The sequence below is a fragment of the Gobio gobio genome (assembly GCF_949357685.1).
Source record: "Gobio gobio genome assembly, chromosome: 1".
Taxonomy (NCBI): Eukaryota; Metazoa; Chordata; class Actinopteri; order Cypriniformes; family Gobionidae; genus Gobio; species Gobio gobio.
In genome coordinates, this window is record NC_137097.1 from 66056267 (window position 1) to 66076673 (window position 20407).

At 37.4% G+C, this 20407-nt stretch overlaps 1 protein-coding gene across 4 annotated transcripts; it reads left to right on the top strand.

Annotated features, from left to right (window-relative positions):
* Positions 1–3257: 3257 nt before the first annotated feature.
* ilf3b (interleukin enhancer binding factor 3b) lies at positions 3258–19863 on the top strand. Of its 4 annotated transcripts, none has more exons than XM_079828743.1 (19): positions 3258–3353; positions 5374–5449; positions 5820–6049; positions 6136–6316; positions 6400–6547; positions 8970–9061; positions 10680–10775; positions 11490–11601; positions 11841–11938; positions 12053–12164; positions 12263–12376; positions 12465–12670; positions 12917–13069; positions 13623–13760; positions 13886–14029; positions 14119–14245; positions 15939–15986; positions 18384–18752; positions 19095–19863. In XM_079828743.1, the coding sequence occupies exons 2-19, from the start codon at positions 5447–5449 to the stop codon at positions 19226–19228; spliced, it is 2505 nt and encodes an 834-aa protein (XP_079684869.1). In that variant the 5' UTR covers positions 3258–3353; positions 5374–5446; the 3' UTR covers positions 19229–19863. The 4 variants fall into 4 exon arrangements, with proteins under 4 accessions (XP_079684869.1, XP_079684870.1, XP_079684872.1 ...); XM_079828744.1 differs by having other exon boundaries at positions 13886–13999; XM_079828746.1 differs by lacking the exons at positions 18384–18752; positions 19095–19863 and adding an exon at positions 16505–17620 and having other exon boundaries at positions 13886–13999.
* The last annotated feature ends 544 nt before the right edge of the window (positions 19864–20407 follow it).

The window sequence follows — 20407 nt, forward strand, 5'->3', positions numbered from 1 at the left end:
AATACACATGAAACTATCCAAACTTAAAGGGCTGTAATTCAAGAATGCTTTTGAATATAGACCTAAGTTTGGTGTTGTTTTAAAGAAAACACTCTAATGCTGAAGTGAAACCAATTCAAAATATGAAAGTAAATTTACTGTAAATGAAAAATACTGTACTAAATGTTTTTTTTTATTTTATATAAGATATATATTTTACAAAAGTGTTTTACTGTAAAATTACTATAAAATCAAAGCCAAATGTCTAACCAAGTTGTGTTACAAATTTGAAGTTGAGATCACCAAAAAAGTTCCCATGAGATTTTGTTTAGGCGCTATACCAAAAACAGCCACCGGGTGTTATCCACATTACATTGATTGTTTTTTTAATGCATTTTCCTGTAAATTTCTGTCCAAATGTCACTTCCATCACAAACCAGTCACCAAATGTGGAACCTTGAGACTCAGACCTTTACGACGATATGTTTTGTCAAGATTAGAAAAGATTTTCTTTATAAAGTAGTTCAAATAAATTTTGTAATAGGAAACATGACACCGTGTCACTGGTAGTGTTGGGGTAACGCATTACAAGTAACTTGAGTAACGTAATCAGATTACTTTTTCAAGCACTAGTAAAGTAACACAAAATATCTGAGTTACTTTTTCAAAAAAATAATGCAAGTTACTTTTTCGAGAGTAAGTGCAGAGGCGTTGTGTGTAAAAATGATGGTTATTGTAGTTCTAGACTAAATGTGAGCATTTATTCGTTTCACTTGCACAATAAAGATTCAGTACTCCTCAAAATGAATAAAATCAGTCAAATGCAAAATCAGAGTACTATGCAAATCTCCAATAATTATGATAAATAACAAATATTTTGATGCATTTAATCTACCTTTATTGACCAATGTCTAGCGGCTGACCTTCGATAATTCAGTTAAACCATGAGCAAAAATTACTAGATTTTTTGTTTTTATTGGTAAAACTTATTTTTCCTGCGTCCTATTCTTCCATTATCCAGAATGGCTGCACAGCGGAGCTGCTCCCTCTACTGTACATGCGTGAATTTGCATTTTTACCTCAGCCTGAGGCTTATCATTTCAATTTTAGTATGAAGAGGTCTTTACATTTGCACAAAAATATTACTTTTTTTGTTATAAAAAAAAAAAAAAAAAGCCCAGCCCAGATGAGAAAAAGTAACGCAAAAGCAACGTAACGCATTACTTTTCTTAAAGTAACAAAGTAATTCAATTAGTTACTTTTTAAGGGAGTAACGCAATATTGTAATGCATTACTTTTCAAAGCAACTTTCCCCAACACTGGTCACCGGTTTTCACAGGATGAATTTTGTAGTTTGTAAGCTTTCGAATGACACCTTATTAATAATGATTATTACTCAAATATATGATACGAAAAAAGGCGATCAAAAAAAGAGCGGCAGACTGGCAGAGAGAGCATGAGCATTAGTCTGAACATTATCAGGAAGGTTATTCCAGAGTTAAGGAGCCAAATGCTCTCCCTTCTTTAGTGGACTAAGATATCTTAGGTACTACCAGAAGCCTCTAGTTTTGTGACCTGATGGATAGTAGGGCGATAGAAGCTAAACCGTTTAGGGCCTTATAGGTCAGTAGCAATACTTTATACGGAACTCAAAAGAGATACTGGTTATATAACCAGTGTAGAGATGATCAAATTGGTGTTATATGATCTTATTTTCTTGACCTAATAAGAACTCTGGCAGCTTGTTTGTTGAGGAAGCAGGGCAGTAATCTAGTCTAGAGGTCATGAATGCATGAACTACCTTTTCTGCATCAGAAAAAGATAGCATGTTCCATAGCTTAGCAATGAGTCTGAGGTGGAAGTTTTTTGTGACATGTGAACAGTAGCGGATAAAGTTACAGTAGATACATCCCTCTAAATGCATATTGGATTCTAAGAAATTCTGTGTACAGGTTTTTGGTTCAATGGGCTAAGTAATACCTCAGTCTTATCTGAATTTGATAGAAGAAAAGCACAATATTTTATATCTTTAACACACTCTTTCAACCTGGATAATTTAACTTCCATTTCTACTTTAAAAATTTTCTTTTCAAAAACATATGAACCCTTTTCAAAGAGCAGTTTGGTATGTAAATCAGTTCCTAAATTAAGAGTGGATATAGGCCCTACATGTCTTTCTCACCTTGAACATTATGATTTTAAGAAGGCTTTTATGATGATATTATGATTTTATGATGATAAGAAGGCTGTTTTTTGTGACATGAACAGTAGCAGATAAAGTTGCAGTAGCTGCATCCCCCTAAATGCATATTGGATTCTAAGTAGTGTTGTTTTTGGCGGCCTGTTTTAATTTTAGTTTTAGTCTAGTCTTTGTGTCAAGCTGACATTTTAGTTTTTATTAGTTTTAGTCATTTTCATACTCTTTTTAGTCTAGTCAAGTTTTAGTCGACTAAAAGTCTGAGCATTTTAGTCTTATTTTAGTCAGAATTATCTATGACTATTTTTGTCTAGTTTTAGTCGACGAAAACTGATGACATTTTAGTCAAGTTTTAGTCAATGAAAATTGTATTTTAGTCTCTTTTTAGTAATGCAATTCTATTTAACCCAGTCAATATAGTATAAGTACGTATTATAGACAAAACTAAAATCTTCTTTTAGCCAAACCCATTTCAAACAAAGTTATCTTATTATATTATTGTTACCTTACAGACTCAAGAATACATCCATTCCAGACACGGAAGACGCTCTGAGATTCTCCATTCCACATGGAAATGAGTGGAAATAAGTGAATATATATATATATATATATATATATATATATATATATATATATATATATATATATATATATATATATATATATATATATATATATATATATCAAAACACCTAACCCCAGCTGCCCAGGCAAAATGTAAAGCGCTTTGGATGGCCGTAGGTCTGTTAAAAGCGCTATATAAATGCAGTCCATATGAACCATTTTCAAAGAGCAGTTTAGTGTGTAAATAAAATAAGATTGGATAGGCCCTACATGTCTTTCTCACCTTGAACATTATGAACATTATGAAAGAAAGAAAGAAAGAAAGAAAGAAAGAAAGAAAGAAAGAAAGAAAGAAAGAAAGAAAGAAAGAAAGAAAGAAAGAAAGAAAGAAAGAAAGAAAGAAAGAAAGAAAGAAAGAAAGAAAGAAAGAAAGAATTTTGCAGTCGCTAGTCTTAATGACAAAACCACGCCCTCTCCACTTTCGCCTGTCCCTGACGGGCCCTCGGATGATCCTATTGGTTAACCGAGATCACGTGTCTCTGTTCCAGCTTAGCGCACGCTGATTCTTTTCAGCGGCAGAGCAGTGGACGGGAGCATCTTTGTCGCGGCATTGGTGAGTAGAGAAAAACGTAAATATGCCTAAACATTGGAATTAAAATGTTTTAGGTGCAAACATACTGATATAATACTTTTTAATTAGATCTGAATGTGTTGTTTCAACACGTACGTGTAGTGAAAATGTATACGTTTGTTCAGCAAACGGCTTTGGCTAGCTAGTTAGCACGCTAGCTCTTCAAGAGTGTTACAAAAACAGCGAGAATTGAACATTACGTTATCATTTTGCCTTAAATTTACGCCTGCATGAATAAAGTAGTGTTCTTTTTTTGTGTCAATATCTAGCTAAATGAACATTCAGACACCGTTATGTTCGTTTTTTAGTTGTTTTGGGGGAGGGTCACGACCATTTTATCTCGTTCGGTATCCATGGCCGTGTCTCGAAACCAAATGCGCATCTTGCTTTTTTTGGTGTCAATAGCCAGATTTTTGGGTAAAAATGTATTTTTAACATCACGAATGTGATCTTAAGGGCCACTGGTTTTATTAAATGAGGGTAAGATGTGTGAGCACACCGGCGAACTGCTGTCCCCATTGTTTGGCTGCACTAAAATGGCCGCACATCTGTGATGTATACTGCGTTTTCCTTGTTTTCTTCCACTGGCGTGTTCATTTTGATATAATTTCGCGTTAACTTGTCCGTATATCGAATAAATAAGAGATGCATTATGCTGTTGTTTTTATTTTTACCAATCTGTTTTTTATTTTAGAGTCGCGCGGGTAAGTTAGTTTGGGCGTCAACAAGTGCTTATTAGATATAATAGACCAATTATTCCAAATGAAAGTGTTTATAGTAATGAAGCAATCATATTTTTTTGAAGTAGCACAATGAAAGGATCGTTTAGTAATTACAAATTGTTGTTTCTCAATCTTATTTTTCTACTCTTCATGGTAATATTAGGGGAGAACAGTCTCACTTGAGCCAAATCCAAGTTTTGCTATTATAATATGCATTGTGTAGTATTTTTATTTCTTTAATATTATACAAAGGTTTTCAAAATAGGGTCAGGGGGCCTTTGAAGGAGTGCTAGGGGAAAAAAAGTTTTAAAGAACCAGTGTAAAAATCTATAAATGAGATCTAAATTAATAATTTGATTGAAATAGATAATACATAACTGCACAGCACTGTAGTGAATACAAATGTAAAAAATAATTGTATTATATACATTTTTCCCAGAATGAATTGGTCTTAATACATAAAAATACATGGCTGCCTTTTACATTTGTGGATAGTAAATTTAGGACCTATTAGTACTTTTTTTTTTTTTTTTTTTACCAATGGTAATAGTCTAGTTAGAAGTGTCAGACGTGAGATGGTTGTGAATTGAGATACACAAACATTTACTGACCATTCAAGGATATATGCAATGAATGACAAACACATTCTGCCCAGATGAAAATGTGGGAATGGCACTTGTGAACGACTGATTTAGCACAAGCATGTAGACAATAGCAGGAAATAAAGGGTCCAGGAAATGCAAAAATACACCATGGCATCAGGAAATCATGTTGATCAAGCATTTCAAATGGATATAATTCAGACTGGTAAATTAGGGGGTTTCAGGTTCTGAGCTGGTTGTGCTGCGTCTCATAGACTTGGATGGTATTATTAGGTTTTTTTGAGTCTCTGTCTCCATGGAGATCCAAATATGTGATGCTCTTGTGTTCTGTGAACATTGGCAAGGATGCATACGGAAGGATTATATGGATTAGTCCTCCTAGGCCTTGATATATGTTGAATCTGAAATCAGAAGTGTTCTTACAGGGCTTGCATTTTATATCCCTTTTGAATGTGTATTTTTTTGCTTTAATGTTAACCGCCATGACAATAGCAGACAGTTTTGTATGGTGGAACTGCTGCTTGTGCTTTTTTAATACATTTAATAAAATATTTTGTACCACATTTTGATTGACCGTCTTTAAAATAGCTTTGAAAGAATTTTGCCATGTTATACGTTTCAACTGAAAAACTATATATATATATATATATAATGAAAACTGATTGTTTTCCTTTACAGACCATCTGGAGCAGCATTTCTCTGCCACATTTAGACCAACACTGCCAAACTGAAGAACCACTTTGTACCCATTATGGTAAAGTATATGTATTTTATTGCTTCATTTTAATAATGTATGTCTTTACTGACATTAAGTCTCTCAATAATTGCTAATTATCACTATCTAGTACTAATTAATAATACTAATAACATGCCAGTAAATAAATACACAGTACAACTACACTAGTTAGGAAAATTATGTAGGAAGGAAATAATTGCTAATCCGCTCCATTCAGTGCCGATCTTGCCCAGCTGGTACGAATATGGTCATTTTCCACTATGAGCCTGATAACGGAGCTCTTTGGAATACATATACATATTAATTTAAACCAAAAGGTTGGATAAACCAAAAAGTTGTATATGCATGTAATGTATATTTATGTTTTTCTCTCTTTGTTTCCATGCAGCCTCCTCCTCTTCGTCATCGCTCCATGCGCATCTTTGTGAATGACGACCGCCACGTGATGGCTAAGCACTCGGCCATCTATCCCACCCAAGAGGAGCTGGAAGGGGTGCAGAACATGGTGTCCCACACCGAACGCGCCCTCAAGGCTGTCTCTGATTGGCTGGACGAGCAGGAGAAAGGAAATACCAAGGGGAGTGCAATGGAGTCTGATGGAGACGGCGAGAAGGAGACGTTAGTGATCTTATTTAAAAATATATATATATTTTTGCCTTCTCTGTTTGGATTAGTATCTCATAACTCCATATTTTGTTCTCCAGTGAACCAAAGTCTTTGGATCAGGCCACGCGTTCCCTGCGTGGAGTCATGCGTGTGGGACTGGTAGCTAAAGGTCTCCTGCTGAAGGGAGATCTTGACCTGGAGCTCGTGCTTTTGTGCAAAGACAAACCCACCATCACCCTGCTGAAGAAAGTGTCTGAGAACCTCGCTGTGCAGCTTAAGGTATACCTGCATCTGTCATTTTGACATTTTTAGACTATGATAAATAAATAATGCGTAAACCAAAAAATTGGTCTGTCCTGCAGCTCATCACAGAAGAAAAATATGACGTTAAACCATGTATCCGCGATGCCACCATTGTCATCAAAAACTCCAAAGAGCCACCGCTGACCCTCACCATTCACCTGACTTCACCCCTCGTGAGGGAGGAGGTTGAGAAACAGGCTGCCGGGGGTAGGTTGGAAATCACATGCCTTATGGTTCCTCTAACCACCTCCACGACCCCAGAGACAGCAAATGCAGATGGGATGGACTCAGGCAGGGATATTGTTTATTGGGCCTTCAATAGAGCTTGGGGATATTGTGTACAGACTAGTCATGTAACACAGATAATGTTTACTTCCACCTGAAGTCTCGCAGTTCTATGCAGAATGATGTTAAAGTGTTGATGGCCCAATATACAGTAACATTAGTGATGGGTTAAGCTTTACATAAGACCCAGTTCCCTTTGAAGTATTTAAAAGGAGAGTTTACTGAAGGCTTACTGAGAATTAAGAAACAAAATCACAAACCTTGTTGTTTGCATGTGTTCATATAATGGAGAAGAAATGGAACAGTTTGCATTGCAGCAAAAATGAGAAGCAGAAGTATTGTCAAGCTCTGGTTTGTTCGCCAGGTCTTGTTGACAGAGCCTTTCTCAAAGAGGCTGGACGGAGGGCAGGAGGGTTATAGATAATGCTAGACAGACATTAAGACACAATGTAACCAATAGATTAGACTCCATTTTAAAAAAAAATGCAGTGTAATAATATATGGTCACAGTATCTCAAAGAATCTGTAGTTAAGAGCATCGTGGGCCAACTTTTAAGTCAAATAAAGAGCTTTTTTTAGGGCTAGAGTGTTGGGATAGGGAAATTATCGAAATGGCTTGTTTGGGTGAGATAAAACGATTGACCTTTCGCTAAACCCTGCTTTGCTCTCCTATCTTGGCTTTAGCCATTCTCCATTTTATCTGACAAATTTCTGGTCTTTTCAGATGTTTGTCCATAGAAGTTATGTCTGTTTGCATAACTTCTATAAGATTTTATCCAAGATATGGTAATGTTGTTGCTGAACCTTTAAATAAATTGACAAGTGCATTGGATTCGCTTTCCCCCAACATTTGTAGTAATGCCTACATTTGTTCCTAGGTTAATTAATGTTAACTGTATGCCATGTTATTTCTGATCTATTCTAGTTGTTATAGAGGCAATAGAAACAGTTTTGTCATCCTACAATCACTTTAATAAAAAGCTTCTCCCTTTTCTTGTAACTTTCTGCTGTAATGTCTTAGACAAATGGCAGATAATAATGCTTTGAAGTGTCACAGTTTAATCCAATCCATGCAGTCATTTTTTACCACTTTGAGCACGTTTTACAACAAAAAAACCCTTCAAATCTTTAGTTGGTTCTTTCGAAACTCATCTGAGCAGAGCAACCGTGACCAAGGGTGGCGGGGCTTAGCGAAGGGTCAATTTGAGAGCATATTTGAGGCTGAACTCAAAGCCTAGCCCTATCTGTGACCCCATGGTTAGTGACGCCTGCCTTTGACCATCACAAGCCATCAGTTTTGCTGCAGTGTGGACTCGTTTTGATCATACCTCTTGTGTATCTGACTACTGCTGCCTGTGGTTCAAAATCTGATTCTCTCTGTCAAGCCTTCTAGTTTGTCAATTTTAGGGACGCTGGACCTTTGACCAACTGGACGCTCTCTGTCTCGGAAGGGGCAAGGCAGTGCACCCAGAAAAACAAACTAGGGGGCGAGGGGGAGGGGTTCCCCCATGTCACACCAACGCACAAATGACCTCAGATCTCACTGATACACATATTAGATTTAGCCAGACACAAACCTCCCTATAACATTCACTCACTGTGCACCTCAAAATACAGCTGCAGGGGTTCTGTTCCAAATCATAGTGTGCTGCCTACCTAGAGGCCATCTATAGGCAGGAACTCTGGATAATAGCATCTGCCAAAATGCAGAAGAAATGTATGCAAAGCGATTATGATGGTTTTATGACCAGCTCAGTTAAATATTTCATTTTGAAATGTGATGATCACAGAAGTGTAATTTTATGCACGTTTTTATTTGTACCTCAATCCTTTGTACAAAGTTTAGTTAAAATGGTTCTGTCTAAAACAATATTTCTGTGTACTGTATATTTTTGTACTTGCACTTATTTGAATAAGCTAGAACATTTATATGCGCATTTTAAATAGAAAATAGTTGGATTCAAATTATCTCTAGCCTACTAATCAAAATGCATTTTTGTCTTATGTAAAAGATACTTAAAATTATTAAAAGGCTCATTCAAAGTTGCATTCAATATATTTGTGTGGAAAATAAGTTAGGAAACGACTAGATTAATCTATTTTATTGTCAAAGAGTAGCCTCACTTGGGTTTGGAACAGAGCCATATGCTCCACCCACTTGTAGGTTTTTGTCCTTGCTGATGTGTACTATCACAGGAAGGGTTGCTTTTGTTTGGGGGGGTTCCCCCTCCTCTCCCCTCCACTGCCTTTGGTAGGGGTCATCTGCCTCCTCCCCCCCTGGCCGTGAGACAGAAAAACCCCTTGGTCAAACTGTACCTTGTCTTCTTATTCCACCTGCCAATAGAAACGCTATCAGTCAACGATCCCCCGGATGTACTGGACAGGCAGAAATGCCTGACTGCCTTGGCGTCCCTCCGCCACGCCAAGTGGTTCCAGGTTTGCATCTTGTCTTTATTTGTCTTCTAGTAGTTGAGTTTGTTTTTCATTTTGTATCTGTGTTAACCTTATTTCATGCTGGATTTTTTTTTTTTTTTTTCAGTTTGTGTGGATTTTTTTTTCTTTTTTCAGTGTATCTGTGTAGATTTTATTTGTGGGAGTGTATTTGCCTCTGGTAAAATGTCATATTCTTGCTGGATGGGTTTGAATTGCGTTGCCAAGGACATCTTTGTCAATGCTGTCTGACCTCTGCCTGGCTAATTTAACTAAGTTTATTATCACCTCGATAAACTGTTTATTACCCTTTTGACATGTCATCAACTGATACTTTTACAGTCCAGTTTAATGTTTTTAAACGCCGTCTAAATAAATATAATGCAAATGTCAGGTGCAATATTTCTGAAGCCACCCGTACTACACTTGACTCGTCGGAGCCATGTAGTTATAGAATATTTTTCCAAATGTCATCCAATTTTCCTTATAAGAATATTCTGGGTTCAGTTCATCAGCATTTTTTGCATAACATTGATTGCCACAGTTAATTTTGAGGACCTGTAGTGTTATAATGGAATGCAGGAAGGACATAAACATTAAAATGCACCACGTTTCAAAAGTCTAGCCATGACACAAAGTTTGATCCAGTATTTTAACTCTTGTCCATGATGTAAATCCTGCAAAACGTGTAGCTTTTGCATGAGACGTACAAGGAAACCATAAAGGGTTGATTTGTCCTGCCAAGTCTATCATGGTTTCCATAAAAATAAGCAGCACAACATTTTTCCATATAGGTAATATTTGCAGGAATAATTCGTATTCCTTCCTTTTAATAGTATTATTACAATTTAGCAATACTACTTAAGTAATGGTACTACTTCACAGTATGACTGTTATACTGCATTTTAATAAAATGAAAAAATGCAGCCTTGGTGAGCATGAGACTTTTCAAAAACCTGACCAAATCTTACTGACACCAACTCACTAGATAACCATAAGTAAATAGTAGTTATAGTGCTAAAAGGACAGGATTTGATCAACTTTATAGATCATATATTAAACAGTGATTTGTGATGTTTTCCAACAAACTGCGGTATGCCACAAATGTTGCTTGCAAAACATTTATTGATTTTAGACTTTTTTTTAAAGAAGTTAGATATTTACTGCAGTTCCCTGCAAAAATCTCACCTTGTTTTGGCTTTGTCAGCCCTTTTCATGCCCAAAAGGAATATTGCACCTTTTCCGCCATTTTAGTGTATTCGTGCAGCTGCATTTCCCATATTTAATCCAGATCTTGTATCCCCTTGCACATTCTCGCTTATCAACTCATGATATTTTATATCTAATCAGAAGGCCAGCCACAAACACAAGCTTTGTTGTGTTCCTCCATTTCTTGAGCTCTCTTAATGTTTCATATGTAGCTTCTCAACTGAGTAATATGCTTTTTTTTTTTGTACCTCTTAATCATTTGTCGCCCTCTATACATTGTTAATGCTTATCGACACATTATTCAGTATCGGCAAATCTCACCCCTTTTGTTTGTTTGTTTATTGCTTTGGTGTTGTGCTACATTGAGTCCATGAGATAAACCGGTTTATTGTATCCCTCCTGCTTTTGTCTCTAGGCCAGGGCTAATGGGCTCCGCTCCTGTGTGATTGTCATCCGTATCCTTAGGGACCTCTGTGCTCGTGTTCCCACCTGGTCCCCTTTGCGGGGATGGGTAAGTACGAAAACAACCCAAGAACATAGAGGTGGCCAGTGTTTTTTTTTTTAAATTGCTGGTGTAAATGTATCTATTGTTTCCATTGTGATGCAAAGCAGCGCTGCATGAGTGTTCATTCTAATCAGACTGCGTCTGCATCCGAAATCACGTAGTTACTTGTTCTGAATGAGTAAAAGTACATTCTATATAGTATGAATGTAATCCAGACGTACTGCATTTGCCATGGTCATTATCATGTGATCTACCAGTGTCAGTTGTGTTGCTTTACTGCCATTAACAAATCCTCTCCTATGGCCTCATGGGATAGTAAAGTGTCCATTGTATCATCTTAGTACTGTGAGTGCTGTGAATTCGGACTATATAGTTGGCAGTATGTGATTTCAGATGCAGACAAAATTAAGTTTTGAAACGTAGAATATATAAGTGAATTAGGTTTTTAAAACAGTAGTTATGGCACCTCTGACCTACAAAAATGCTGATTTTAATTTTGATTAATTAATTTAATTACAATTTACATGAATATTCAAGGCAAAAAATTAATAAGTCAATTTTTCCGTTAAAATGTGTATTGTAATTGGCGATTTGAGAATTAATTGTCTCAATTTTTGCTATAAACATTGGTCTTTTTTTTCTTCTTAAATGATTAATATAATAAGCAAACCTTTCATTTATATGGTGGCATCCATGTAATGCAGCTCTTGTTTCTTGAAGCCCTTAGAACTGCTGTGTGAGAAGGCGATTGGCACTGGGAATCGGCCAATGGGAGCAGGAGAAGCTCTCCGCAGAGTTCTTGAGTGTCTCGCATCTGGAATCCTCATGGCTGGTTAGTCACTGCCACCTTTGACATCTAAAATAAATTACAAAAAAGACTTCTGCATCTTATGACAGTAGTACAGTATTGGAGACCATTTTGAGTGCATTCAACCCGTTTAGCTGTGAAATGTACTGGTTACTGTTGTTGTATTAACCAACCAGCAGCAAAATGCATAATCGAGAAGTATAGAATACTACAAAAATGCTTTAGAAATGTCTCTATTTGAAAGTGGATCTATCTGTTTTCAGATGGTTCAGGCATTTGTGACCCTTGTGAAAAGGAACCAACAGATGCCATCAGTCACATGGATCGCCAGCAGCGGGAGGACGTCACTCAGAGTGCTCAGGTTTGTCCACAAATTACGTAATTGTTGTTTTTTTTATTTACATTTTTGCATTTATTTGTTTAGAGATCTCATTTAAGCACTGTGGGTGACGGTCGTCGTGTTTTTGATTGACAGCATGCCCTAAGGCTTTCAGCTTTTGGACAGCTGCACAAAGTGCTCGGTATGGATCCCCTTCCTTCAAAAATGCCCAGAAAACCACGCAGTGACACTCCTATTGACTACACGGGTAAGATGGTGTGGCTGTGGATATTTTTCATTTAGTTTGTGACCGCATCCATCCTTTTTGAGGGATAAACGTAACTTTTTTTTGTCTTCTCTGCATAGTTCAAATCCCACCCAGCACAACCTATGTTCCGCCTATGAAACGCCCCATGGAGGAGGAGGAGTCTACTGATGAGAAGAATCCAAACAAGAAGAAGAAGAAATTGCAAAAGAAATGTAAATGTTCTTCATATGTTCATAATTCGCTTGTGGTGGAGTTTAGCACACGTTGCACAACTCCTCAAACTTGTTTTCTGCCATTCAGCTCCAGAGGAGAAAGCAGAGCCGCCACAGGCCATGAATGCCCTGATGCGTCTGAATCAGCTGAAGCCGGGTCTGCAGTACAAACTCATCTCTCAGACCGGGCCTGTCCATGTGCCGGTTTTCACCATGGCTGTGGAGGTGGATGGGAAGAACTTTGAAGCTTCTGGTCCCTCCAAACGCACTGCTAAACTACACGTGGCTGTCAAAGTAAGAAACATTGGTGAATTATTTGACCAAAGTGTCTGAAACACTTGTTTTTGCCACAAAAGCTACATAAAATTGACCCAATTTAATTTCTTAACGATTCAGAATCTTTCAAATGTAATGATGATTTTCCTTTTCAACATAACTATTCATTTCTGATGTTGAATATATAGAAAAACTAAATGCAGATTTTACCTGTGAATATTTTTTGCTGCAGCCTTAGCAGAAACTAATTTTTTTTTTCTTCAGGTCTTGCAAGATATGGGTCTGCCAACAGGAGTGGAGCAAAAAGTAGCTGAACAAGTGAAACCGGAGGAGCCAGTGACCACACAGGAGACTTTGCCCCCAGTGACCCAAATGGAGCCAGAAACGGCACCAACCTCAGACAGCCCAACTGATGAGGTATTAAAGACCATCTTTAGAACATGAATCAACATAGTGGCTTATATAGACACATTTGTAATTACTACAGATTGCACTACATTTTAATTCAAGAAAATAATGGTTAACCTAATAATGATCAACCAGTTTTATACCATGGTCTGTCTTAATTCTCGATTCTGATTGGCTGGAAGGTGTGCAATAAAGTTAGTTCCAAGTCCGTTTGATCACTGTTCTATATTAATGTGCTGTTTTCATTGAAGCACGCACACAAAGTGATCGTAAAGACTTTAATTATGAATGCTGTTCCTTTGAAATTTCTATTTATCAAAGGAAAGTTAATTTGTAATATTTCACATTACTGTTTTACCAAATTAATTAGGCCTTGCTGAGCAAAAGAGAATGAAACACAACTTTTAATCTGAATAATTTACTTTAATCATCATGTAATTCATGGAGGAAAGTGCAAATGAAACTTCATTATGATTTAATTTTGTCTGGTTAGTCTCACCTAACCTCCGGTGTTGTGTGTTATTCTGTCTTATAAGAGCTTGTTTCTCCTTTGCTCTCTCAGAGCGCTCGACAGCAGGGGCCCATCCTTACCAAACATGGAAAGAACCCTGTCATGGAGCTCAATGAAAAACGCAGAGGACTGAAGTACGAGCTTATCTCTGAGACCGGTGGAAGCCACGACAAACGCTTCGTCATGGAGGTGAGGGCACGTCGTCAGAGATTATTTCTAGTTTACCTATTGCTTCCTTTCTAAGGTCGAATTCACATCACACAAATATTTATTCTAGACGGATAAAATAACAATGGCTGCTGCTTTGCCTTCAGGTGGAGATCGACGGACAGAAGTTTCAGGGTACCGGATCCAATAAGAAGGTGGCGAAGGCCTACGCAGCGCTGGCAGCCCTGGAGAAGCTCTTCCCAGAAGGCTCCAACTCAGAGGCAAACAAAAAAAAGAAAATGCCACCAATGGTACATTGTTTGTTTTTCTTCTGTTTTCAGTGACATTGAAATCTCCTCTTATGTATTCCCTCTTTAATGGTCTGATTTGGTGACTTCAGCACCCCACTGGATTTGGGATGGTGAGTGGGCCACCTGCTGACATGATGGCCAATCCCAGGGGCAGAGGTAGAGGACGTGGCAGGGGCAGAGGCCGGGGATTCAACAATGGCGGAGGATTCAATCAAGGTACACCAGTTCTGTCCACAAGCATCACATTGTTTTAAGGATTTGGAAAAACCTTAACCGTAAGAGACCCAGTCTAACTTTTAGATGTAGCTAACGCACCAGTTGCTGTCACTCTGAATTTGTGTTATTTATCACAATTATTTGTATTTTAACTGCCACAATTCTTAACACCTTTGGGACACATTTCAGGGTTGCCACTTGTCCTGGAAAACCTGGAAAATGTATGATACATTTTCCAGTCCTGGAAAACACATGGAAAGTTAGAGAAAATGTAAAATGTCCTGGAAAAAGTTGTTGTCCTGGAAAATTATTTTAAAAAAAGTTAAAGGGTAACTTCAGTGATTTAGCATTAAGCTTTGTATCAGTAGTATATTGGAATTATGGTACTTTCCCCCCTCATATCCCCCTGAGACGAGAGAATTATGCATTTTATTTCTGGAAAAAATCCTCTGAAGACACAAATATCGTCATTTTGTTTCATCTGAGGATTTTTGGCCAGAGGCTATAGACTAAAGGAGCCAGTTCCGCATGTTTTCAACCCCATAACCAACGCCCACAGGGGTGGGATCTCACTCAGAATTATTTTGAGATATAGTCAGAATTGCGAAATTCAGACTTTGTTTCTCGCAATATCGAGTTTATATCTTGCAATAATTACTTTTCTCAGAATTGACAAAGTCCAAAAGTTTGAGGGAAAATTTTTTTTTTTGCGAGAATCACAATTGCAAAAAAAAAAAAATTCAGAATAGCAAGATAAGTCGCAATTACCCTTTTTTTTAAACTCTGTTGCGGAAACAAGCTTCCTTAGTCATAATGTATGATTAAGAGCTCATATTAAAAACTGATTTTATAGTTAAGTCATGGCAATAAACTGTGCGCCTTTTAAAGACTTAGAGAGCAATATAATACTTTAGGAGTGATCCTCGTCTTTTATTCTCACTGTAGTAAAATTTTAAATATCCTGGAAAAGTCCTGGAAAATAATCGCTGAAAAAGAGTGGGAACCCTGCATTTATCTATTTACAAAGTATTTGACATCCAGTCTTTTTTATTTCTATGTTTTGCGATGTAAAAAGGTTTACATTCCCTGAAATGGTCAAACCATTTTCAAAAATGCACGCTGGGCATTAGGGGTCAGACTCTTTTTGTTTGTTCTCTCACAGTGAAGCCCATTTAATGAATAGTACAAAAGAAAATTCAGTGTTGTTTAGCCACTATTGGCTTATTGATAACATGCATTTTGTATTAGTATAGTGCTATTCAAATTAATAAATTGCATTAAAAAGTATAGAAAATATAAAAAGTTTATATGAATATTAGATTTAAATGGACAAATAGTGAGATTTCTAAACTTTTCATGACATTTTTCAAATACATGTGCTAAATTGAGTTTAAAAGTTTCACTTAGTTTATCAAAAACCAGTGAAGTTAATAAATATGCCCAGCATTGTAATTTTGCAAGGTCTTTATAAATTATACTCCAATGTAAATTTTGCTTAAACATGGTTTTTGTAGCTAATGGTTTTCTGAAGACATGTTAAATGGTAAAAAAAATAATGCATCAATATTAATCTCTCTGTCTACTTGAAGCCCACCAAGCTACACCTCAAATGATGTCTCCACTGCTTTGCAGACAATAAAGCAAAAGTCCTGTTGACTTGCATCTGAACATGCATATTCTTGTCCTCTTTCAGGTGGATATGGGACGTATGGATATGGCGGCAATAACAACTCTGGCTACAGTGAGTATTTTCCTATTTCTCACTGGGGCCATTGATTTTTACTCTTTTTAATTTTAAATTAATCATTTATATCCCCAATTTAACCGTAAGACTTGGATTTATGGCATAAGTTATTTCCATTTTAAGTAAAGAAATCTGTGCACTTAGGATGTGTTTAAACCACTACTTTGGTTGTTTTTAGGACATTTCTGATGTCTTTCAGTTTATGTAGGTGTCCGCTATTGTATTTTCCTTATTGATTTTACATTTCTCTGCTTTGTTGTGCCATGGGACGCAAACTTTCCTCGGCGAAAAACGAGAAATGTTCCCAACATGCCAACGCCACTCTTTCAGAGGAAAGCTGCCTTGAGGGTGACCGGAGCAGAGAAATCTAAAAAAAAAAAAAAAAAAAGCACAGAAAACTATCTTTGACCTTAATGATAACTGATTGACATCATATGCCCAGTGACATTTGTCATGGCATGCCGAACACAGAAGACGTCTAATTCTGTGCTTCTCTGCTCTGTCTCACCCTTTAGGTGACTTTGTCTCAGACTCCTATGGCTACCACGAGTTTGCAACATAAACCGCCCAATGTTTTCGATAAGAACACAAACGTGAAATGAAAAATAGGCCGAGGGGGAAAAACACTGGTTATCCGCATTTTGAACTTGTTTCCTTATGTATCGCCCACAATCTCACCTCAAAAACCTGCACCAACCGGTCAACTAACACTGTGGATGTGAACGGGAGTTTCTGCCTATGGAAAGCAAGACGTTCCGACATATTATTTGTGCCACAATCAGCACAGTTGAGTAGTCTGATTGGCCGACGGATGGTCACAAAAGTAGCGGACTGACATTTCATCATGACTGTATCTTCTTCACTGCAGCTGTGAATCACTGTATAAGCCATTTTTTGCTTACGGTTTAGTTGTTTTTCCTGGAATAATGTTCCCGATGGTCACTTCGATACATTGCCATGTTTTTAATGTTTGTTTTTTTTCCTCCAAGTTTATTTATTTTTCTTTTTTAAGTGTGGTGAATGCCATTGTTTGTGAAGAATGAGTTAGCACAGATTTTTAATATCAGAATATTATCAATTCTGTGAACCAGTGAACAAACGCGGGTATAGTTGCTGCATTTCATTTTTTTTTTTTATTGATGTTTGTGGATTTACTTTATTTTTTGCAATAAATTTGAGTTAATTTACAAACTTGTGATATCTATGTAAAGTTTTTACTTTCTTTGAATATTTCTCGAATAATACATTTGCATCAGCTTCAGCAAAGAGGGGTGTTTTTGTGGTATTATGATTGAAACAATTTTTTAACAACCTCCATTCCAAAAAGTCATTATAAGCATATGCGCAAATACAGTATTTATTGCTGCAGTTGCTTTCAAACCACTCATAACAAGTATTAGAAAACAAAAATAGTGCAAATCCGTGTAGACTTTGGGCACACAGAACTTCTTCTCGTCATGAAATGTCATTGCACTCTGCGGCACCTTATTTTTAAAGCAAATTCAGCATGAAAAAAACCCCAATTGATTCAAATTGTACAAATATACCGTCTACTTCACTTTCCTGCCGTGCTTTAAACCTGTAGTGTTAAAGTTTGTTCAATTAAAAGGTCACACCATGACTTGGTCTTTACTGGATGTCCGTCTTCATGTGATATGAATTTTGCAGGTCAGAATTGTGCAAATTTTGTGACCGTGAAACAACTCTGCACGATCTTGAATTTTCCGATCAGTTGATCGCATTTGCATAGCCTGACAAGCCAGACCCACATCAAGATGTTGTGTCAAGATGTTCTTTGCTCTTTTCTCAAAGAAAAGCTTAACTCCAAGTCTTCCAGAGTCACGGCCAAAGACGATTCGAAAGGCCGCTGTTCGCCAGCTGCTTTGTTTACAAGTAGAAGGCGGAACCGCCTCAACTCTGCCGTCATTATGTTAAGCCGCCCACCGACTCTAAACACGATGTGATTGGCCTGACCAGAGTTTGGTTTTTCCAGCTCAAGCCAACGGAGAGTTGCTAGACCACCCTGGCTGCAAATTAAGATTTGCTGCCGCTAGGATGGGTCTAGATTTCTAGGCAAGCATTTGCATGCATTTGACTGGACCGAAAAGTACCCATTAATATAGAGCCAGAAAATGCTTATTAGTCTGTTTTATTAAACCTCCATTGTTTATCCATTTAGACACAAGTTAATGACCCAAGACATTAAGACAATGTCCTATATCCCACGGTTTCCCCACCTGTATATTTTTGTACAAAGTTGCATTGTACAGCATGTTTTTAACAAACTTAAAAGCCCAATAAAATGATGATTCTGTAAAAGCTTTCAGATTTGTGAGCTGAATTACAATGAATGGCCCTCTGAGCAGTCTAACTTGTGCTGTATTTCCGCTTCAGATTTCTATAATAACGGAGGGTCTAATGGTGGATCGGTGTCCTCTGGAGCCTCAGGTCCAGGCACAAACGCGCCTTCTGTTGGAGGAGCAGGGGCAGGCGGTTTTGGCTCGTATTACCAGGGTGATGGCGGCTTCACCTCACCTACGGGAACCCCCAAACCGCCTGCCAAGAAGCCGCCCATGCACCAAAACAACAAGCCTCAAGGTCAAGCGGGCCAAGGGGGTTCCTTTGGTCAGTACGGCCAGGGTTTTGGACAGAAGAAGAACTTCGGACAAGCTCAAGGTCAAGGTGGAGGAGGAGGTGGAAACTTCAACTACAGCACTGCTTATCCCTCACAGGTGACCGGAGGACAGGACTACAGCTATGAAGGTGATGAAAACATTGTGAAATATGCTGCCTTCATATGATATCGGAATTGTTGTAAATACGAGTTTCCTAGTTGGAAATTGGACATGAATGCCCTATCAAGTCACATTTACTCCTGGGAAGCTTGATTTCCCCAAGACATAGGCAAGAATAAACCTGGTGTCCTCCATGATCCTGATTCTTTCTGACATTAAAATGCTTGAACATGACAAGCTTGAAAGCTGAAACTTCAGAAGTAGGACATTTCCGATAGCATGGGAAGGCAGCATTAGTGTGTCCCAAGTTTTAAAAAAAATTTGGGGTGTTTTACCATCTTTCTTAAATTCTTATTGGTCTGACTTGTAGGTTACAACAACCAGTCAAACTACAACTCACAGGGCGGAGCCAACCAGAATTTCGGTGGTAGCCCCACCTCCTTCAACAGCGGACCAGTAGGATACGGCCGGGGCGATCCCAATATGAACTACCAGTATCGATAAACCTGCCTTCCTGCGTGCAGTCCTGCACCATCACTTCCAAACAAGGAGCATCTTTTTTGATTCTATCGTTCTTGATTTTTGGTTTCTTTCACCAACACCTGAACTAAAACAAAATAGTGGTCTCTAAACATTGTGCAAAATAGTGTATTTCCATGTTTCTTTTGAAGTTATGTGTATTTTTATTTTAGTTTAGTTGCTTTAAATCTGTGAAATCCCCCCCAAACTACTGCCCTCGAGAGGGACATACGAAATAAACCCGAAACGACGCATGCGAGGACCTGATATTTGTTAACATGCAGTGACGGGACACGCAGTCCTTGAGTGATTTTAACCATTCAGACATGTATAAAGATTCAGTCTCAAGCTGTAAATCATTAGTTTTATGGATTTTTTTTTTTTTTCCTTCCTCTGTTTGGCCAGCTACATTTCATGATTTTGCCTGTAATCATAGGCTTTTCTTTTAAATTATGAATGCACATGTGACATTGTTTTAAATGGTTACGTGATTGTGAAAGTTGTGACGTGTCGGGTCGTTGTAGCGTTTGGCTGTTTTGGGTGGGGGACCTTTATTTTTCCGAACATTGTTTGTTTAAAGAATGTGTGGTGTTTGTAATAAAGGATTTTATTTTGGAGGATTTCGGATTTCTGTGGTGTTTTTGAATGCGCTTCTCCAGGTTTTTAAGTTATACCTGTATTTACATAATATATACAGTTGTGTCTAAAAGTCGCATTGAAATCTGCTATTCAAAGTGTAATAAAGTCATTTAAGCAAAAATGAAGTTTTTGGATATTATAATGGAATATTTTTCAATAAAGTTTTGTACCCCACAATTGAAAACTCGTGATGGTAAGGGGAATATACATTTTTATTTTTTAAAAGTGTAATAAGTACAGAGCCACTCTAAATATACAAAAAAAATTAATAAGTGTTGATACGATTGAAAACTCGGATACAGATGTATGTTTAATGTTCAAAGGTTTAACCCTTTAACTGTCACCCCCCTTTTTGAGATTAAACATGAAAATGCACTATCCAAACTTAAAGGGCTGTAATTCAAGAATGCTTTGGAATATAGACCTAAGTTTGAAAGCAATTCAAAATATGAAAGTATGAAAGAGTTATGGAAGTTTAAATTTACTGTAAATGAACAATTCTGTAGTAAATATTTTATTTCATAT